Source organism: Vipera ursinii, assembly GCF_947247035.1.
Source record: "Vipera ursinii genome assembly, chromosome: 2".
In the NCBI taxonomy this organism is placed as follows: domain Eukaryota; kingdom Metazoa; phylum Chordata; class Lepidosauria; order Squamata; family Viperidae; genus Vipera; species Vipera ursinii.
The window spans coordinates 17,272,458-17,295,264 of record NC_139513.1 but is presented as its reverse complement, the minus strand read 5'-3'; the positions used below and the strand labels follow the sequence as shown (position 1 = coordinate 17,295,264).

General features: G+C 44.8%; 2 protein-coding genes across 2 annotated transcripts; both read right to left on the bottom strand.

The window, feature by feature from the left end:
• Positions 1–2,048: 2,048 nt before the first annotated feature.
• Positions 2,049–7,810, bottom strand: LOC310634747 (zinc finger protein 263-like; the record flags this gene model as incomplete). The annotated part of the gene is made up of 4 exons (XM_083353282.1): positions 2,049–5,437; positions 5,750–5,876; positions 6,711–6,815; positions 7,496–7,810. The coding sequence occupies 4 exons, from the start codon at positions 7,808–7,810 to the stop codon at positions 4,533–4,535; spliced, it is 1,452 nt and encodes a 483-aa protein (XP_083209408.1). The 3' UTR covers positions 2,049–4,532.
• Positions 7,811–10,013: 2,203 nt separating this feature from the next.
• On the bottom strand, positions 10,014–21,942 carry LOC310634745 (uncharacterized protein; the record flags this gene model as incomplete). The annotated part of the gene is made up of 7 exons (XM_083353280.1): positions 10,014–12,646; positions 12,958–13,084; positions 13,740–13,856; positions 14,364–14,701; positions 14,987–15,536; positions 19,144–19,349; positions 21,429–21,942. The coding sequence occupies 7 exons, from the start codon at positions 21,940–21,942 to the stop codon at positions 11,169–11,171; spliced, it is 3,330 nt and encodes a 1,109-aa protein (XP_083209406.1). The 3' UTR covers positions 10,014–11,168.
• Positions 21,943–22,807: the final 865 nt, after the last annotated feature.

Here is a 22,807-nt window from a genome sequence, read left to right as displayed (position 1 = left end):
AGAGATATTATTGGTTAAAATACGGAATTCGGAAAAATTAAGGGGATACAAATTAGAGATCAGGATTATAGATTGAGAGCATTCGCAGATGATCTGGTTGTTACAGTGACCCAGCCAGAGAACTCTGTTGTGGACCTGATGGAGATAATAACACAATATGGGAAGGTTTCTGGATTTAAAGTTAATATACAGAAAACCAAAATTCTGGCCAAAAATATGACAGTTTCGCAAAAGGCTCTCTTAAAAGGATTAACTGGATTTGAGATTGTTAAAAGGGTTAAATATTTGGGGGTGCTTTTGTCGCCCTCTAATACAAAGTTATATAAAAATAATTATGAAAAACTATGGGGGGAAATTCAAAAAGAATTGGAGAGTTGGGAAAAATTGCAATTGTCTTTGTTGGGACGGATTGCAGCAGTGAAAATGAATGTCCTGCCTAAATTTTTATTTTTATTTCAAATAATACCGATTCTTAAGAAAGATTCTAATTTGGAGGAATGGCAGCGAGGTATCAATAAATTTGTTTGGGCAGGGAAAAAGCCACGAGTTAAACTTAAGATTATGCAGGATACTCGTGAGAGAGGTGGCCTTAAAATGCCCAATTTTAAACTATATTATGAAGCTGCTGCATTAGTAGGAATAAGTGATTGGATTAATTTGACACAAGAGAGATTATTAAATCTTGAGGGCCACGATTTGTTGTTTGGCTGGCATGCATATTTGTTGTATGACAAGAAGGTAGACAATGTGTTTAGAGTGCATATTTTAAGACAGGCATTGTTGAGAGTTTGGAAGAAGTATAGACATAAGCTAGATTGCAAGATACCACTGTGGGCAATTCCAAAACACGCAATAGAAAATATACATGCTGGTTTCAAACATGATGTGACTACATACAAGGAGATCCTAAGCTTGGAAAGAAATGTCTGGTCTTTGAAATCATATAGCCTCTTGCGAGAAGAGAAGGTTGTTCAAAATTGGTTTCAATATACTCAGTTACGGGCCAGGTGGAAAGAAGATCAGAAAAATGGTTTTACAATGACTGATGAAAATTTGATAAAGCAAATTAGAAATCAGGGACCAGCACATATTAAACGGATATATCTTGCGTTGATAGAGATTGATTCAGAAACAGAACTTGTTAAGGATTGTATGATAAAATGGGCCCAAAACATCCAGGAAGTCATCACAATGGACACGTGGGAAAAGATTTGGGTGAGGAACGTAAAATTTACACAAGCTCAAAATCTAAGAGAGAATTTTTACAAAATGTTTTATATATGGCATTTAGATCCTAAAAAGCTTGCAAGTATGTATCCGAATTATCAGCCTAAATGTTGGAGGTGCGGTGATGAAGACGCAACATATTTTCACATATGGTGGACTTGTAAAAAGGTTAAGGCTTTTTGGATAAAAGTCTGGTGGAACATGCAGAAGATTTTTAAACAGAGGATAAAGTTTTGTCCGCAATTTTTTTTTGTTGGGAATAATTACAGATGCCACAGTTGTGGACACCAAGTTGATGTTGAATTTAATTACGGCAGCAAGACTTTTGATAGGTCAGTATTGGAAGAAAGAGGAACTGCCGACCATAGAAGAGTGGACTTTAAAGGTTTCCGACCTGGCAGAGATGGCGAAGATTTCGGCCTATTTGAAAGATCACTCGCAAGAACGTTATATTATGGAATGGAGAAAATGGATTGAGTTTATCCAGAACAAGTATAGGGTTAAGAAGTTTCATGTAGCATTTGAATAAGTCTTCTTTCTTTTTTTCTTTTTTTCTTTTAGTTTCTTTATATATATTTAATATTACTAAGGTTTGTTTTATCCTATATAAGCTAGAGAGTGATGGATTTTAGAGTTTATAGTTGTTAGTATATGGTTGTTTATGATTGTTTTTTTTATATATACCTTGTATTTAGCTCTGGTAAGTCGGGGGGGGGGAGGGGGGAGGGGGGAGAGGTAGGGGGGAGGGAGAAGGGAGGGGGAGGGGGGATTTTTAAAGAAAAATTGTATGTTAAAAGTTTTTAATAAAAAAAAAAAAGACCGGTTCAGCAGCAAATAGTCTTTTTAAATTCTCAAAAGCGATTTGACAGCTCATACTCCATGCTAGTGGTTGGCCCGGTCACTGTTTTTCCTCCTCCTTTGCTTGTTTTGAGTAGTTCTGTAAGGGGTAGGGCAATCTCAGCAAAGGAGGGGATGAATTGATGGTAGAAGTTGGCAAAACCTAGGAAGCTCTGGAGTTGTTTGCGAGTCTTTGGGGGCTACCATTCAATTATAGTTTTCACTTTGGCTGGGTCCATTTTAATGCCCTCATTGGAAATTCTGTAGCCAAGATAATCTAATCGGGTTTGATGACATTCACATTTCGATAATTTCACATAAAATTTGGCATTCAATAGTTGCTTTAACACTTCTCTCACCAGCTTTATATGATCACTCATATTCGTGATGTATCTCTCTCCATGATGAAATCTTCCCTGAATCTTTCCCAGCTTCTTCCCTGTTTAGGGAAAGTGGCCAGGGTTCAGGACTCCTAGATAGTTTCAAAAGTTTTTGGATTTTGGCTTAATGTCATGGTTCTGACAGATCCAATTCTTCAAAGAACCTCAAGGCATTGTTTACCTTAAGGAGTCTTTAATCAAAACAGCATGGCTTCGGCACGTACATGGTCAAAATTCCCTTCCCCTAATCACACATCAAAGCACAGTTCCTCTAATTAACCGTAATAAATCACATTCTTCAATTAGTTTGAATTGTAAGCTTTCCCTCCCGTTAAACCCGCCAAATTCTTATCTTCTCTTATTTCAAAACAGCCTTAAGAGATTCTTCCTACTCCCCCCAGCATCAACTAATTCTAACTCTAAAAGTAACACACAACTTTTAAAGACACAAAGCTGCCTCTCCATATGTTGTCAAGGCAAAAAAAATCTGATGTTAGCAGCGTTGACAGGCATATAAGACTTTCTAATAAGGTTTCCTATATTTTCAATGAGAATGAATAGTTAGAATATGAGGTGAATCAATTAATTCCTGCATTAGAGGAAAGAAAGGGAGAGAAGAATGAATGAATTCTGGCCACTCCCTTAAAAGATGGAGCTTCTTACATCCCTTTGGTGGCTGGGAGGTTGAAATAGGCTTGAATTTCTTTTCCTCCTATGCATTATTTCTGTGTGGAAACCTTTGCCTAAAGAAGAAATAAATCATCTTATAACTAAGGTCACTGATCTGCCCTCAGCAATTTTGATATTTGATTGCTTATAACTTTTCTCCTGTGTGACCACTTGGATGGTAATAATATTCCAGTTCAAACCAGATATTTTTTTCACTTTCCATTCTCTAATAAACTCCCTGCAATATCTAGATCCTTGGATAAATAATAAGTTGACTGTTGCAAATAAAGCTCAATGACTTGGTGGAGCAGTGGGCTAATGCCTCCTTAAGTAACACCTGCTGCCTGCAATTAGTGCAGGTTCGAGTCCCACCAGGCTCAAGGTTGACTCAGCCTTCCATCCTTCCGAGGTAGGTAAAATGAGGACTCAGATTGTTGGGGGCAATTAAGCTGACTTTGTAATAATGCCGCTTGGGGGGGGGCGAAAGCCCTAATAAGCAGGAATATACATAGAATGAAGGCTACTGCTAAGCTTGTAAGCCGCCCTGAGTCTTCAGAGAAGGGCGGGATATAAATGGAATTAAAATAAATAAATAAATGAATTCATTTTGTTTTTTCCTGTAGATCAGTGCCCGGTCAGCCTGGGCCAAGCCAAGACACCGTGGGTTGGTCTTTCGGCATTTCCAGGGCAGCTCCGGGGGCCGAACATAACCACATAGCAGGCCAGATTTTGCCCACGGGCCTTGTGTTTCACATGTCTGCTGAACAGGAAGTCCTTGACTTATAACAGTTTGTTTAGTGACCTTTCAAAGTTACAACGGCACTGAAAAAAGTAACAATTTTCACTCTTGACAGCCATTGCAACATCCTGATGATCATGTGATCAACATCCAGATGCTTGGCAATTGGTTTATATCCATGACTGTTGCGGTGTCCCAAGATCATGTGATCCCCTTTTGTGATGTTCTGACAAGTAAAGTCAATGGGGAAGCCAGATTCAGTTAACAACCAGATTACTAACCTATCAACTGCAGTTATTCATTTAACAACATAGGAAAGCAATGTCATAAAATGGGGCAAAATTCACTTAACAAATGTCTCACTTAACAAGAGAAATTTTGGGCTCAATTGTGGTTGTAAATCAAGGACTACCTGTAGTCATTAAAGGCTTTTTTCTCCCAAACTCGATACATTTGAGGGCTGGTTCCCCTGTGGATACTTTGGAGGCCAGTATCGCCTCTCTCCTCAGAAAGGCTCTTTCTACCCTCCACGGATTTATATGCTCTTTACGAGAATTATGTTTTCCAAGTAAAGCTATTTCCACACCGTGTGCATCAATGTGGTCTATGCCCAGTGTGGACCTTTTCATGAGAATTAAGGTGAGCTTTCCAGTATAGCTTTTTCCAGTCTACTTATATGGTCACTTCTCACTGTGAATCCTTTGGTGATAATTAAGATGACTGTTGCTAATGAAGCTCTTTCCACATTCCATGCATTTATACGGTCTGTCCCCACTGTGGATCCTTTTGTGACGATTAAGATTTCCTTTCCGGGTAAAGGTATTTCCACATTCCATGCATTTATATGGTCTCTCCCCTGTGTGGATCTTTTCATGATGTTTAAGATGTCCTTTCTGGGTAAAGGTCTTTCCACATTCCACGCATTTAAACGGTCGCTTCCCAGTGTGGATCTTTTGGTGACAAACACGATTACTGTTTCTAATGAAACTCTTTCCACATTCCGTGCATTTATAAGGCCTGTCCCCAGTGTGAATCCTTTTGTGATGATTAAGATGTCCTTTCTGGCTAAAGGTTTTTCCACATTCCATGCATTTATATGGTCTCTCCCCAGTGTGGATCCTTTGGTGGCAAATAAGTTGACTTTTCCTACTGAAACTCTTTCCACACTGCATGCAAACATTCCTTTTTCTGCTCAGACTGGAATCCCCACCAGTTTTCACAGAGGTATGTGGTTTGCATTTCCAATAGAGTTTGTTAGGTGAAGTAGCAGCGAAGGAGTTATTCTCCATAGTCTCTAGAGGCATGCATGTTTTTTTTAGTCTGGTTTCTGCTGTAGTTATGTAACTCAAATTCATGGTTTCTTTTTTTCTACATTTTCCTTTTCTCATTTCTTTTTGATCTTGCTGGGATAGGAACCCAGGAATACCAAGAGAAGTGGATGACCTCTCCCCTCCATTTTCTGGCTCTTTTGTCCTTAACATTTTGGTGTCCCTCTGATGGCCAAGGATTATTTTTACCTCGTTCTTCTCTATTTCTAGTAGATTTAACCTTGCCTGCTTATCATTCTCATTCATAGACACATCATCTGCAAGAAAAAAAAAGAAAATTAACATTGATTAGACTTAGAAGCTCCCCCCGCCCCTGCAAAAACATGCCAATCTGCGTTCCACGTTTAGTTAAATCCATTTGTTTAGTCAGGATGTGATATCCGCAAATTATTATCTAGTAGTCTCCTGATTGTATAGAAAGAATGTTTTCAGCCAAAGAACAGGTTAAAGCTTTGGTGTTGATCAGTTAATCTATTCAGTCATTTCCATGGAGTATCTAGGACATTTTTCAATTGTACGGTGAATATTTCTGCAACGGCCTTATTGAGAATTGAACAGCCTGGCCTTACCCAGAGCAGCCTTATTCCTAGAAAACTCCTGCACGACTTCTCTGCACAAGGCCTTCTGGCCAGAATCTAGCAGCCTCCACTCCTCATCCGTGAAGTCCACAGTCACCCCCTTAAAGGAATCAGAGCTCTAGAAAGAGAAAAAAAAGCAAACAATCCCAGGAAATAGTTGAAAGTTCTCTCTTACTGCACATAACAGAAAACACACAGTTGCAAGAGCCAAATGGACATTTTCTTTCAAGACGGATTCATGTCATCCTGTCCACATAGTCTGTGGGGCTGGAAAGCTACAGCTGAACAAATCACGGCTTAGCTGCTTCCAGGTTGTAGAATGCAACACAGCCAACCTTGGGGAGCTTCCCAGTGGCCTGGAGTAACTCATCAAGTAGGTTTTCGGCAGAAAATCCCCTAAATCTACCTTCCTCGTTGACCAAATTCCTGAGTAAACAGGACATAGCCACTAGGAACTTCTTTCCTAACCTATTTTAAATTTTTGGTAATGTCCTTGAAATCCCAAGTCACTTGAACAACAGTTTTATTGTTACAGCCACTTACTGTTAACTTACTGGCTTATCCTTCATATGGTATATTTTTGTTGGTATTCTTATAGACACATTACAAGGAAGACGGGTGGCATAAATATTTAATAAAATACACTGATCAGGTATGTTTAATCCCACTGTTACTGTTTCAATTCATGGATTTCATTTGTAACTATTATAGGCACTTAATATTCAGAAATATTAAACTTTTTCTACACTTAAATTACATTTCCAAAACAAAGTTCCTACCTGTAAATTGTTTCATTTGCATCTCCAAAACAATCTTGAAAGAAATGTGGGTGGACACTGTGTTTAAGTGCACATAGACTCAGCTTTTGGTATTAAACACAGCTCATGAATGGATGGAGCTGGAACGCTACTATTCTGGAACGCTACTGTTCTGAGAAGAAACCTGCACTTACCTGGCAAGGTGGCCAGAGTTGGATCCTCCAGAAAAACAGCTCCTGAATAGAGCGGAATCGATCTCTGCCCCGGAGCTCTGCTGAAATCTCCTCTGTGAACAGCTCCTGCATAACAAGAAAAGCCTGATTCATGATCCACTTTCAGAAGACCATATCCATGTTAGTTTGCATACCTTATCTTTTCCTTCTCCACCTGTTCCTCCCCAACCCAATTCAGATACACCTCTGGCACACTGCATGTGTCTTATATTTCTGAGTAAATGATGAAAAGGGGGGGGGGAGTTAAAACAGCAGGCTGTGCTTTTATGTACATAAAGTGTAAGGGTGTGTTAATTGCTTCACTTCTTTATTAAATGTGATTAAATGTGGCTGTCTATCAGAGGCCATTCACATAATCCAGTTGCTTCCCCTTTAGATTCAGGTGACAGCAGATCACAAAGTAAACTTCACTTCTCTAACTATTAAATGTGGCTGCCTATCAGAGACCATTCACATAATCCAGTTGCTTCCCCTTTAGATTCAGGTAACAGCAGATCACAAAGTATTATTATGAGATTATTATGAGATATGTGGATAACAGAGGTGCAAAGGGATAAATTAATTTAGGAAATAGAAGCATTTGCCTCAAGAAGAAATCAATTCTTCAGAGGTGAGGCACTCCAGACAAGGCTGCAGTCATATTTTCCATCTGTCTTACTACAGACACGGCTAGATAGATCTCTGATCTTTCCCCCTCTACCCGACCCCCCATGGAGCTCCCAGGATGAAGCGCCCCCCCTCCTCACCTGCCCCTTTCCCGGCTCTTCCCGCTGGGCTTGGCTGAGGAGGAAGCCTTCGGCCAGGGCCACCGCCTGCGAACAGCTCTCGGCTCCGCACTCCCTCACCCAGCTCGCCATCTCCGCGGGCAGCAGGGCCAACAGCTGCTCCAGCACCACCAGGTCCAGCATCTCCCCTTTGCTGCTCCTCTCCGGCCGCAGCCACTGCCGGCACAGGCGGTGAAGGCGGCTGCAAAGCTCCCGGGGCGTCTCGGCCTCCTGGCGGCAGCCGTCGAGACCGCGGAAGCGCCGGCGGTGGATCTCTGGGCTGAGGGTGGCCTCCATCCCTGGGGATCCCTTCGGGTCTCCTGCTCGAGGGCAGCCAAAAGAAGCCCGAGGCAGTCCCAAATGTCCCTCAGCCCCTCCGCAGCCCCTTCTCCGGTGTGCAGGAGGGAAGAAATGGCTCTCCGCTCACTCGGGCTTTACCCGCCTGAGGAGACAGCGGTCTTCAAAGTCGGCCCTTTAATGACTTCTGGACTTCAACTCCCAGAATTCCTCAGCCAGGCACGTTTGAAGACCCCTGCTCAACAAGAAGCCAGAACGAGAGATATGTGCTTCCTAGAGGGGACCTGATAGAAGAGAATGAAAGGGGACCTTCCTTTTCCGGCCTCCCGGAATCTCTACGTCGCTGCCCTTCTTCCGAGGGGGGCGGGGTTCGCCGAAAGGAGGGCGGCGGAAACGGAGGCTGGGGCGGCGATGCCTGCAAAGGGCGGGGAAGGACTGATGATCTCGGCGTCGCCCCTCTTCATCGGCAGCTTGCTGCTGCCCGGGTCCTGCGCTCTGCAGGAAAGTTGGGGAGCCTCCGCTGAAAGTTGGGGCTCTCCTTGGTCTCTGGCTCCAGCGCAGGACGAACGGAACAATCTGTGAAAAGCTTGAAAAGCCGTGCTTTAACTGTTACATCACTTGAGAGAATAGGTTTTGTCTGGAACAAAAATAATGTTCAAAATAAATCTCTCTTCTTAATCATAGAAATTGTCTCCAACAACTGTAGCTTTTCCCTTTTTACCATATCTTCACTAACAGCAGGCTGTGTTTTTAAGTAGATAATCTGTAAGGGTGTGTTAATTAGTTTGTTTCTCTTACTATTGTGGTATTCTAGGGGTATCAGAGGCCATTCACATAATCCAGTTGCTTTCCCTTATCTAGATTCAGATAGCACAGATCACAAACACTGATTATTATGAGATATATGGATAACATCACAAAGGACACAGAGCTGTAATGGAAGAAAAATGTTAAATTAGGAAACAGAAACATTTACCTCAGCAATAAAAAATTATTCAAATGTAATTCCAGAAAAGGCTAGTCATATTTTAGTCCTATTGCAGATATAGCAGATATAGCTAGATCGCTAATCTTTTCTTCCCCTCCCCCATGGAGCTCCCAGGATGAAGCCCCCCCCCCCCCGCTCCTCTTAACCTGCCCCTTTCCCGGCTCTTCCTGCTGGACTTGGCTGAGGAGGAAGCCTTCGGCCAGGGCCACCGCCTGCGAACAGCTCTCGGCTCCGCACTCCCTCACCCAGCTCGCCATCTCCGCGGGCAGCAGGGCCAGCAGCTGCTCCAGCACCACCAGGTCCAGCATCTCCCCTTTGCTGCTGCTCTCCGGCCGCAGCCACTGCTGGCACAGGCGGTGCAGGCAGCCACCGTCGAGACTGCAGAAGCGCCAGCAGTGGATCACTGGGCTTTGGGCGGCCTCCATCCTTGGGCCTCCCTTGGGTGTCCTGGTTGAGGGCAGCCAAAACAGGTATGAGGTAGTCCAAAATGCCAACCGGCCCCTCCCCAAGCCCTTCTCCGGTGTGCAGGAGTGAAGAAATGGCTCTCCGGTCATTCAGACTTTACCCCTCTGAGGAGAGCAAGTGCAAATCTTTCCCACCAATTTCCTGAGCACTCATGGGCTCACGTGCCTCAAGAAGGAGCCACAACGATAGATATGTTCTTCCTAGAGTAAAGTGGTATTAGTACTTCATGTGATCTTGATTCTATCCTTCTGTTAATGCAGCCTAGCAGTGTGTTCAGGTTTTTTTGCAGCTATAGCGCACTGCTGCGTCATATTTAAGTGGGTCACCATGACAGGGGTGTCAAACGGCTAGCTGGACACGTCACAAGGAAACTGCGCCCACCTCAAGGCTGGCAATGGGGAAAAAGCTCCAATATGTCACACAACATCAAATGACATCACGAGTTTGATATGTCTGGTCCACTAGGAGACCGAGATCCCTTTCACAGTTATTACTATTGAGCAAGATACCACCTATCCTGTACCAGTGCATTTGGTTTTTCTTGCCTAAATGTACAACCTTATTTTTTTCACCACTGAATTTCATTTTGTTAGATAGTGCCCAATGTTCAACTCTGTCAAGATCCTTCTGTATCTTAAGCCTATCTTCTGAAGAGCACTGGGCCTAGAACACAGCCCTGGCGCACCCCACTACAAACTTCCCTCCATATAGATGCAGTTCCATTGAAGACCACACACTGAGTAAGGACCACACACATTTATTGCTTTTAACTTTGTAAGCACTGAGCCCCCTTGTGGCAAGACAGGCAGCAAATAAAAACAGTAAATAATATTTTGATATGTATTTATGCCATTCTTTATATTAGTGCTTTTCAACCTGTTGTACTTGGTACTTTGGCAGTGGGCAGGTAGAACACGTACAGCGGGTTGACAAGCAGTGTAAAAAAAGGGGGGGAAAGTGGAAAAGTGTACCAGGGAATGAGCTGAACTGGTGGCAAACCACACAGGCCTGTGAGAGAATCAGCTGGAGCTACGGTGTTGCCAGGGCACTGCTGAGTGCTCAGGATCACCAGTGGGGCTCCATTTGATTGGCCCTTCTGGAAGTTGCCTCAGGGAAAAAGACTCAGCTACAAGTATACCTAACAGAAGAGGAGGGGGGTGAGAGGAGGATACAAAGGGACGTTTTGGAGGAAAAGAGAGAAAAAAACCCAATGGGGAAAGAGAACGGGACACAGAAAGAGAGAAGGAGAAGAGAAGAGGCTTCTTTAAGACAAGGAGAGGGAAAGAAGGGGATAGAACAGTGCAAAGATTAATGGCAGAGAAAGAAGCACACATTTCCCATTTAAAGTGTGGTAAGTGGGTGTGTAGACAGTCTTCAACCTACAACCAGAATTGAGCCCAAAATTTATATTGCTAATGGAGAAATTTGTTAAATGAGTTTTGTCCCATTTTATGACTTTACTAGCCCCACCTGTTAGGTGAATCACTGAAATTGTTTACATGCAGGTCTCTTACTTAGGAATAGAGCTTGTAAGTGTTCTCTGAATGTCCTTTTCCCACTGACTGTTCAGTGATCATTTCTGCATCCAGATTATTCAAGTTGGAAAATAACAAGAATGGAACACTCTGGAATGTTATTCAGCTTTGGAGATGGAGGGGGTTGCAGCTTATAGTCCTTTGCAGCATGACAGCTCTCCTTTTCCTTTTCAGAGGATAAAATGCAGGCTGAAGAAGGCTCAGATCCTTGGAATCCAAAGTTCATTTAGGTGGCAAAGTCCAGGAGTTGCCTCTAGAACACCTTTTGATGGGGGACATTTTCAGCCAATCTCTGAGAGCAAAAGAGAAGCATGCTGAGTAGCCCAGTGCTACCTTTGCTAATGAAGCACTTTCCACATTCTGTGCATTTCTATGGTCTGTTCCCAGTGTGGATCCTTTTGTGATAATTAAGATGCCTTTTCTGGGTAAAGGTCTTTCCACATTCCATGCATTGATACAGTCTCTCCCGTGTGTGGATCCTTTCATGAGATTTAAGATGTGCTTTCCGGGTAAAAGTCTTTCCACATTCCATGCATTTATATGGTCTCTCCCCTGTGTGGATCCTCTCATGAAGATTAAGATCTCCTTTCTGGGTAAAGCTCTTTCCACATTCCATGCATTGATACGGTCTCTCCCGTCTGTGGATCCTTTCATGACATTTAAGATGTTCTTTCCGGGTAAAAGTCTTTCCACATTCCATGCATTTATACGGTCTCTCCCCTGTATGGATCCTCAAATGAAGATTAAGATCTCCTTTCTGGATAAAGCTCTTTCCACATTCCATGCATTTATATGGTCTCTCCCCAGTGTGGATCCTCTCATGAAGTTTAAGATGTTCTCTCCGGGTAAAAGTCTTTCCACATTTCATGCATTTATACGGTCTCTCCACTGTGTGGATTCTTTGGTGGTGATTAAGATGACTGTTGCTAACGAAACTCTTTCCACATTCCATGCATTTATATGGTCTGTCCTCTGTGTGGATCCTCTCATGAAGATTAAGATTTCCTTTCTGGGTAAAGGTCTTTCCACATTCCAGGCATTTATACGGTCTCTCCCCTGTATGGATCCTCAAATGAAGATTAAGATCTCCTTTCTGGGTAAAGCTCTTTCCACATTCCATGCATTTATATGGTTGCTCCTCAGTGTGGATCCTCTCATGAAGATTAAGATCTCCTTTCTGGGTAAAGGTCTTTCCACATTTCATACATTTATATGGTCCGTCCCCAATGTGGATTCTTTGGTGGTGATTAAGATGACTGTTGCTAATGAAACTCTTTCCACATTCCATGCATTGATATGGTCTGTCCCCTGTGTGGATCCTCTCATGAAGATTAAGATTTCCTTTCTGGGTAAAGGTCTTTCCACATTCCAGGCATTTATACGGTCGCTCCCCAGTGTGTATCCTTTGGTGGTAAGTAAGATGAGTTTTCTTACTGAAACTCTTTCCACATTGCATACAAACTTTCCTCTTTCTGCTCAGACTGGAATCCCATCCAGTTTTTACAGAGGTATTTGGTGTCTCTGGTGAAGTAGAAGTGAAGGAGTTATTCTCCATAGTTTTTAGAGGCACGCATGGTTTTTTTAGTCTGCTTTCTGCCACAGTTATGTAATTCAAATTCATGTTTTCTTTTTTTCTATATTTTTCTATTCTCATTTCTTTCTCATCTTGCTTGGATAGGAAGTCACAAATACCAAGAGAAGTGGATGGCTTCTCCCTTCCATTTTGTGGCTGTTTTCTCCGTAACATTTTGGAGTTCCTCTGATGGCCAAGGATCACTTTTATTTTATTTTTCTCTACTTCGAGTAGATGTAACCTTGCCTCCTTGTCGTACTCACTGACAGACAAATCTACATGGGGGAAAAAATGAAAATTAACATTCTGATAAGAATTTAGAAGGGTCCCACTCAAAAACATGCCAATCTGCGTTCCAGGTTTATACAATCCATTCGGCTAGCCAGAATGTGATATCTGCAAACTGTTATATAGAAGACTCTTCATCACATAGAAATAATGTTGTCATATAAAACACAGATTAAACCTTTAGTGTTGAATCAGTCAATCTGTTCAGTCACTTCCATGGAATATCTAGGATCTTTCTTAATTCTACGGTGAATGTTTCTGCCATGACCTTATAGCGAATTGAACAGCCTGGCCTTACCCAGAGCAGCCATATTGAAGGAAACCTCCTGCATGACTTCTCTGCACAAGGCCTTCTGGCCAGAATCTAGCAGCCTCCACTCCTCCTCTGTGAAGTCCACAGTCACCTCCTCAAAGGGATCAGCGCTCTAGAAAGAGAAAAAAAATAGACAATCCCAGGAAACAGTTGAAAGTTCTATCCCTTAATGCACACAACAGAAAACACTCAGTTGCAAAAGCCAAATGAACATTCAGGATGGATTCATGTCATCTTGTCCACATAGTCCATGGAGCTGAGAAGTTGCACCTTAACAAATCACGGCTTAGCTGCTTCCAGGTTGCAGAATTGAACACAGCCAACGTTGAACAACAGTTTTATTGTTACAGCCACTTAGTGTTGACTTAGTGGCTTATCCTTCATGTGCTGTATTTTTCTTGGTATAATTACAGTTACCTTACAAGGGAGACAGGTGGCATAAATATTTAATAAAATAAACAAACACTTCTCCGGTATGTTTATTTCCACTGTTATAGTTTCAATTCATGGACTTCATTTCTAGCTATTTTAGGCACTCTTCTTAATAGCATTAAGAAAAGTTAAATTCCTTCTACAATTAAATTTCATTTGTAATAAAAGGTTCCTGCCTATGAATTGTTGCACTTGCATTTCAAGCACAAACTTGAAAGCCAAATGCGTGTGGACACTATGTTCAAGTCCACATAGACTCAGCTTTTGGTATTAAACACAGCTTCTGAATGGATGGAGCTGGAACACTACTGTTCTCAGAAGAAACCTGAATCTACCTGGCAAGGTGGCCAGAATTGGGTCCTCCTGTAAAACACCACTTGATTAGAGCTGGATCGATCTCCTCTGCCCCAGAGCTCTGCTGAAATCTCCTCTGTGAACGGCTCCTGCATTTGAAGAACAGCCTGATTCATAATCCATTTTCAGAGGACAATATCTATGATAGTTCACATTCCTTACATTTTGCTTTCTCCAACTGAAATCAGAGACACTTCAGGGACTCTGTATGTGACTTATATTTCTGAGTAAATGGGAGTTAAAACAGCAGGCTGTATTTTTATGTACATGTGTTAATTAGCTTGCTTCTCTTACTATTGTGGTATTCTAGGGGTATCAGAGGCCATTCACATAATCCAGTTGCTTCCTCTTATCTAGATTCACATAGCACAGATCACAAAGTATACACTGATTATTATGAGATATGTGGATAACAGAGGTGTAAAGGGATAAATTAATTTAGGAAACAAAAAGAAATCAGTTATCAAAATATTTGATAATATAGTTTCAGTAAAGGCTGCAGTCTCATATTTTAATCGCTTTGTTTTCTTGCAGAAGCGATTAGATTCCTGATCTCCCCCCCCCATGAAGTTCCCAGGCTGAAGCCCCCCCCCCCGCCTCCTCACCTGCCCCTTTCCCGGCTCTTCCCGCTGAGCTTGGCTGAGGAGGAAGCCTTCGGCCAGGGCCACCGCCTGTGAACAGCTCTCGGCTCCGCACTCCCTCACCCAGCTCGCCATCTCCGCGGGCAGCAGGGCCAGCAGCTGCTCCAGCACCACCAGGTCCAGCATCTCCCCTTTGCTGCTCCTCTCCGGCCGCAGCCACTGGCGGCACAGGCGGTGCAGGCGGCTGCAAAGCTCCCGGGGCCCCTCGGCCTCTTGGCTGCAGCCGTCGAGACCGCGGAAGCGCCGGCGGTGGATCTCTGGGCTGAGGGCGGCCTCCATCCCTGGAGACCCTTTCAGGTCCCCTGCTCGAGGGTAGCCAAAAGAGGTACGAGGCAGTCCCAGATGCCAACCGGCCCCTCCAAAACCTCTTCTCCGGTTTGCAGGAGTGAAGAAATGGCTCTCCGGTCACTCGAGCTTCACCCGCCTGAGGAGAGCAACGGCAAATCTTTCCCGCCAATTTCCTGAGCGCTCATGGGCTCACGTGCCTCAAAAAAGAGCAAGAACGATAGATATGTTCTTCCTAGAGTAGACATGGAAGGAAAAGGATGAAACAGGATTCTCCTTTTCCGGCCTCCCGGAATATCTACTCCGCTGCTCTTTTTCCGAGGGGGGCGGGGTTCGCTGAAAGGAGGGCGGCTGAAGGGGAGCCTGGGACGGCGATGCCTGCAAAGGGCAGAGAAGAACCGATGATCTCCGCGTCGCCTTTTTCATCGGCCACTTGCTCCTGCGCCCTGCATGGAAGTCGGGAAGCCTCCGCTGAAAGTTGGGGCTCTGCTTGGCCTCTGGGTCCAGCGCAGGACGGACGGATCGGGGGCTGAACGTCGGAAGGCGCCTGGTAGCCCCTTTTCCCACTGACCCCTTTCCTTGCAAAACGAGAGCTTCGTGAGTGCAGCCGCCTCCGTCAGATGCAGAGACTGATGCAGGATGGAAATCCGGGAGGGCGACGGGAGGGGAAGGCAGGTTGGATCCGGGGCTGCCAACGTGGGGAAGCCTCGCCCTCTGCCTCGCCCTGGAGGTTGTCAGGAGCAGAGAGCTTCCTCTCCTCTGTGCTCCCTTCCTGGAGACGAGACTTGCTCTCTGGGCGTAAAGCGTTTCTCCCGCTGGTTCGTTTGCCGGGTTGCTAGAGCAGAAGTGAGCCTAGAGGACCGAGGGTTTCGGTTTAACGGAGCTGGCACCGATCCCCTCTTTTTCCATCTCTGTTTAAATACTCCTCCTTTGGAAATAGTGAAAGGAGAGATTTTATGTTGGAGAAAATCTGACCCATGTTAGTCAATGCTGATTTCATTGCCCATAAACAATTTATAAAAAATCTGTATAACTAAAGATCAGGAACAAGCTAAAAAAATTTCTTAATTCCATATAACAACTAAATAGACTTCTCAGAGTAGCAATTTGCATGTTTTACACATACCTTTCTCCTTTAGGTATTTAATTTACAATATAAAAATATGATTTATTATTTAAGAACCAAAGTTCTTTGAAAATCAAATCATTGTGCTTACTTTTCTGCTAAAAGACTAGAAAAAGTGAACTCAGAATAAAACGTTGCAAAGTTGCTTCTTATACCCACCCCTAAATTTAAGCATTTGTTGTAGGAGGCTTTTCTCTGTCTGGTCAAGCATTACAGGTAGTTTGTAAATAGGAAACAAGAACCTCTTACTTCCAGTCCCAACTCAGCTCTGGCTGTTACAATAGGGTTTGGGTCATAAATTCCTGTGAAGAGGGAAGCCACTTGCAAAATTATGCATTTGTACAGTAGTTTGATTGTTCCTTTCATGAATTTTTATTGTTGTTATTTCAGAGGCATTATAATTTTATTGCTATATATATTTGTATTTTGATGATGATTATTAAGTTGGAAGGGACCTCGGAGGCTATCTAATCCAACCCACTGCTCAGGCAGGAAACCCTATAGCAGACATGTCAAACACAAGGCCCGGGGGCCGGATCCGGCCTGCGAAGTGGTTTCATGTGGCCCGCAAAGCCATCCTGGAAACAGTGAGGGAACGGCCCCCACTGCCTTGGCCCTGGCCCAGAGACCCTCCTTCTGCCAGAGACCCTCAGATCTGTCCCACTCCTCCCCAGGCCCCCATAGGCACCCTTGATGCGAACGATGTAGAGCTGGCCATGCCCACCCAGTAGGCCACGCCCACCCTGGCCATACCCACCCGGCCCCCTAAGGGCAACCGCAATGCTGATGCGGCCCTCAATGAAATTGAGTTTGACACCCGTGCCCTATACCATTTCAGACAATTGGCTGTCCAGTCTCTTCCTAAACACTTCCAGTGAGGGAGCATTCACAGCCTCTGGAGGCAGATCGTTCCACCTATTAATTGTTCCGTCAGGAAGTTTTTGTTTAGTTCTATGTTACTTAACTCTTTGGATACTTTCCATCTGTTGCTTCTTGTCCTGCCTTCAGGTGCTTTGGAGAATAGCCTGACTCTCTCTTCTTTGTGGCAACCCCTGAGATATTAGAACACTGCTATCATGTCACCCCTTGCCCTTCTCCTTCTCTTCATTAAACTAGACAAATCCAATTCCAGCAACCATTCCTGATGTTTTACCCTTCAGTCCCCTAATCATCTTTGTTACTCTTCTCTGTACTTTTTCTAGAGTCTCAACATCTTTTTTACATCGTGGTGAGCAAAATTGGATGCAGTATTCCAAGTGTGGTCTTACTAAGGCATTGTAAAGTGGTATTAGCACTTCATCTGATCTTGATTCTATCCCTCCGTTAATGCAGCCTAACACTGTGTTGGGTTTTTTGGCAGCTGCAGCGCACTGCTACCTCATATTTAAGTTGATTGTCCACTAGGACTCCGAGATCCCTTTCAGAGTTATTACTATTGACCAAATTAACATCTATACTATAGCTTTGTATTTGTTTTTTCTTGCCTAAATGAAGAACCTTATTTTTTTTCACCATTGAATTTCATTTGATTAGATAGCGCCCAATGTTCAAGTCTGTCAAGATCCTTCTGTGTCTTAAGCCTGTCTTCTTGGGTGTTGGCTATTTCTGCCAGCTTGGTATCGTCTGCAAATTTGATGAATTCCCCATCTATCCCCTCATCCAAATCATTGATGAATACGTTGAAGAGCACTGGGCCTAGAACAGAGCCCTGGGGCACCCCACTACACATTCCATCTGTGTAGATGCAGTTCCATTCAGGACCACACGTTGAGTACGGTCCACACACTCTTTGATTGTCTTTACTTTTGTAAGCACCCAGCCCCCTTGTGGCGAGGCAGGCAGCAAATAAATTTAGTAAATAATATTTTGATATGTTTTTCTGCCATTCTTTAAATCAGTGTTCTTGAACCCTTTGTACATGTACCACTGGTGGTACTTCATCAGGTGTCAGGTGGAACACTAATGGTGGGTTGAAAAGCAGTTTGTGTGGAGGGAAGTGTAGCGGGGTATGAGCTGAAGCACTGGCAACCTGCACAGGCCTGTGAGTCAGCTGGAGCTATGGTGTTGGCCAGAGCAGTGCTGAGCGCCCAAGATCACCAGGGGGCTCCATCTGATTGGCGGTTCTTGAAGTAGCCTTTGGGAAAGGAGTCAGCTGCAAGTAAACCAAAGAGAAGAGGAGGAGGGGGGAGAGAGGAGGGGAGAGGATATAAAAGGACGTTTTGGAGGAAAAGGGGGGAAAAACACCCAATGGGGAAAGAGAATGGGACACAGAAATTTGTTAAATGAGTTTTGTCACATTTTATGACTTTACTTGCCCCGTTTGTTAGGTGAATCACTGAAATTATTAAATTAGTAAGTTCTTAAGTGAATCTGTTTTCCAATGACAAATCTTTTGAGTTTGATGGTCAGAAGGTTGCAAAAGGGGATCACGTGACCCCCCAAACCATTATCAATATGAATCAGTTGCCAATCATCCAAATGTAAATCACATGACCCTAGATTGCTGCAATGGTCATAAGTGTAAAAAGTGGTCAGAAATCACTTTTTTCAGGGCCATTGTGACTTTGAACAGTCACTAAGCGAACTGTTGTAAGTCGAGGGCTACCTGTACTTTATCACTTTTTCTTGGTCACCAAGTTTTTGATACCTAGCTAGGTGACTGGTGGCACTCGAATATTGCCATATCCTAAAAGTGGTACAATCTGTGAAAAGGTTGAAAAGCCCTGCTTTTCAACATCAGTTGAGAGAATAGGTTTTGTCTGGAACAAAAATAATGTTCAGAATATTGGGGGGGGGGTTCAGTTCTTGCCATTTGACAAACACTCCATGTTCCTTGGTTCCTGGATGTACTAAGTTGTCATACAAAGTTTCTCCCCACCCCGTCTAATATTTTCCTTCAGGATATATTTTGTCAACTTCTGGGTATTGCCCAATTTATTGGCACATTCTGTTTGATATGGATGTTGTCATTTTATTTTACATAAATACCCAGATTGCAGTCATGGTTTTTCTCTTAAAATGTATATAAGCCCTGCTCAGCACTACCAGTACCTTGTTCTCATTCCATGTTTGAATTTCTCTGTGTATTTCTAATGTTAACTGAAGGTAATAAATTCTATTCAAAATATACTATACACTGTAGTCTGCATTCTATGATGTGTTCCTTTCTTGTGATTAAAGGGGCTCTCCTTGGTTTCAGGGTTCAGCGCAGGGCGAATGGATCAGGGGCTGAATGTTGGAATTCGCCTGGTAGCCCCTTTTCCCACTGACCCCTTTCCTTGCAAAACGAGAGCTTTGTGAGTGCAGCCGCCTCCGTCAGATGCAGAGACTGACGGGATGGAAATCGGGGAGGGCGACGGGAGGGGAAGGCAGGTTGGATCCCTGGCTGCCAACGAGGGGAAGCCTCGCCCTCTGCCTCGCCCTGGAGGTTGTCAGGATGGCTGGAGTAGAGAGCTTCCTTTCCTCTATGCTCCCTCCTGGAGACGAGACTTGCTGTCTAGGCGTAAAGCGTTTCTCCCGGTGGTTCGTTTGCCGGGTTGCTAGAGCAGAAGTGAGCCTAGAGGACCGAGGGTTTTGGTTTAATGGAGCTGGAACCGATCCCCTCTTTTTCTATGTCTCTGTTTAAATACTCCTCCTCTGCAAATCGTGAAAGAAGAGATCATCTTGGAGAAAATCGATTACCTATCTGATTAATCAATACTCATTTGATGGCCCGTAATCAATTTATCAAGAATTTGTATAACTAAAGATCAAGAATAAGCTAAACAAAATTCTTAATTTCATATAATATCTAAATAGACTTCTCAGAGTAGCAATTTGCATGTTTTACACAGGAATTATACTTTTCTTCTTTATGTGTTGAATTTATAACATAAAAATATTTATTATTTACCATCCAAAGCTCTTTGAAAATCAGACCGTTGTTTTCAGTTTAGGTCCTCTGTTAAAAGACAAGAAGTGAACTTAGAATAAAGGGTAGCAAAGTTGGTTCTTAAAACACCCCCAGCCCCAAGTTTAAGCATACCGGTATGTTATAGGAGGCTTTTCCCTTTCTGGACAAGTATTACTGGTAGTTGGTAAATGGGGAACAAGAACCTTGTACTTCCATTCCTAATTCAACTCTGGCGGTTCCAGTGGGCTTTGGCTGAGGAGTGGCTGGGAAGAAGGAAGCCACCTGCTAAATCATGCATTTGTACTTTGATTATTCCTCTGCCATGAATTTTTATTTTTCTTGTTTTAGAGGTATTGTAACTTTGTTGCTATATAGATCTGTATTTTTTACCACTTTTAACTTTGTAAGTCGGCCAGGGTTCCTTTGGTGAGACAGGTGTAAAATAAACCAGGGCTTTTCAACCTTTTCACCCACTATACCACTTTTAGGATAAGGGAATATCCGAGTACCACCAGTCGCCCAGCAAGGTGTCAAAAACATGACCAAAAAAAAAAGGAAGGAAAAAAAGGAAAAAATGGTAGAGGTAGTCCTTTAGTTACAACAAATCGTTTAGTGACTGAAGTTACAACGGCACTGAAAAAGTGATTATGACCATTTTTCACACGTATGACTGTTGCAGCATCCCCAGGGCTATATGATTTACATTTGGATGCTTGGCAACTGATCATACTTATGATGTTCTGTGTCTCAGGGTCATGTGATCAACTTTTCCAACTTTTTGACAAGCGAAGACAAGGGAGGGAGGCTGTGGCCAGCTCATCACTTAGGTTGCTTGGCAACTGATCATACTTATGACGTTCTGTGTCTCAGGGTCATGTGATCAACTTTTCCAACTTTTTGACAAGCAAAGTCAAGGGAGGGGGGCGTGGCCAGCTCATCACTTCTGTTGCAGCGTGCATGTGTGTGGGGGGAATTCCATGGGTCTCTGGTGGAGGGGGGTTGGACTGGGGTGGGTGCCTTCATTCCCTCCCTCTCTCCCACTGTCCCTCCCTTTCTTCTTTCCTTTCTTTCTTTCTTCCTTCCTTCCTTCCCTTTGTCCCTTCCTTCCTTCCTCCATCCATCCTTCCTTCCCTCTTTGTCCCTTCCTTTTGCAAGCAGGAAATCTTGCACAGGAATTGCAACTGGGGATTTCTCTCCCGCCAATACGCACACTCTTTTCCTGGCTTGCCCCCACATCTGGCAGTCAGGGTCCTGCGAGAGGGCAAGCGGGAACAAAGCAGCCCTGAGGTCTACGCTGCAGAAAATCCGCAAGTGCCAGTGTCGCCTAGACTCCTGCCCATCTCACTTGCTTCCGAGGAAGGCAGTGGCAACGGTTGTGTTGAGCCCCGGGGGGGGGGTGTTCCAGTTCTTGCTTTTCCCCTTTGCAAAAACGGCTTTAATTGAGCTGCGCTCTGACTTCAGGCGCCGTTCTTTGGGAATCCTCTCCCCCAAATAAGCAGGGATTTTACGCCGCTGCACTTTGCACAACTCATCTGTTCACGACTGAGGTAAGTCGTGCAAAGTAGAGCAGTGCGAAAAGAATAAAAGCAAAAGTCCCAGGAACTGGCACCCTCCGAGACTGGCCACCCTCCTCCCAGTGGGTGAAGATGGTGAGGGGAGACTGCCTCATCACGCTCCTCCCACCTCGGCAAGGCTCCTTACTTGCTCTCCCACCATGCACACAGACCTGCCGCCTCGGCTTCTTCTGCGGGCACCGATCCCACCCTGTGAAAGGCTCTTCCCAGAAAAATCTCCCCTTGAAACTGAGGAGGGGGACCGCTGCCTCCTTCGAGAATCTGTTCGTGGCTGGAACATGCAGCTGTCCCTGCGGAGCATCCTAGGCGTGGCACAGAAAGGGTTAATGCCCCGTGAAACCTCTCCACACGTTCAAGGCACCCCAGGTGAACACGGAACTCCACTGACAGAAAGGGGGGTGGCCCCCCGATGCTCTCTCCCCCAAGATGAAGGGGAGCGATGGGCCTGTGACGAAGATACTGAAGCCGTGTGGGGGTGGATGGAAGGTTGATGTAAGTAAAAAAATCATCTTCAGGCAGGCAGAGCTGAGACTGGTTTGCGCTGACAGCCGCCACCAGCCTCTCGCCTTCCCGGCTGACCTGCTTTAGCCTTCCTAGAACCCTGGCTGCAGGGACCCGTGTCTCACATCCCTGCTTTCCTGAACCTGGCACACTGGACACGGGCATGCATACAATCCTGGGTGAAGCCCTCTGTCTCTGGGGCCCGCTCGGCTGCTTGGCAGACACACTTCCCACACAACCCCGCCTCCACTCCCTCCGGGAAGATGTGGCAGTCCCAACTCGCCATGGTCTTCAGCCCTGGGGAGTGTCCTCCGAGAGGAAATAAAGTAATGCCCAGCCTTGCTGTGTCAACCCCGTGTGCCCGGGAGCGCATCCGTACAGCCAGCCCCGACCTCTGATGGGCTCCAATCCACAGAGAGCTCTTGGCAGATCAACAGCTTCCCGGTGGCAGCCCCAGTTGATGAGGAGGCTGAGAGGGAGGTGGCAGCCCGGCGCTGGGGTTCCCCCCCCTTTTGTCTGTCAGGCCCAAGCTCCGGCCGCGGAGGGATGCCCAAAGGACGCAGCGGTGCCCCTCCTCAGTTTCAAGGGGAGATTTTTCTGGGAAGAGACTTTCCTGAGGTGGGATCGGCGCCTGCAGAGGAAGTCGAGGTGGCGGGTCTGCATGCAGGGTGGGAGAGCAAGTGGGGGTCTTGCTGAGGCAGGAGGAGCATGGTGAGGATGTCTCCCCTCGCCACCTTCACCCACTGGGAGGACGGCAGCCAGTCCTGGGAGGCGCCAGTTCCCAGACCTTTTGCTTTTAGTTGCTTTATGCGCCGATGCACTTTGCACAAATCACTCCAGCGAAGAGGTGAGTCGTGCAAAGCGTGCTGGTGCGAAAAGCAAGTAAAAGCCCTTGGGGTAGGATACCCAAGGTACGGCGCCCAAAGTCAGAGCGCAGTTCAATTAAAGCCCATTTTGCAAAGGGGAAAAGCAAGAACTGGAAACCCCCCATGGGCCTCGACAAAACAGTTGCCTTGAGCGGGGGGGAGGC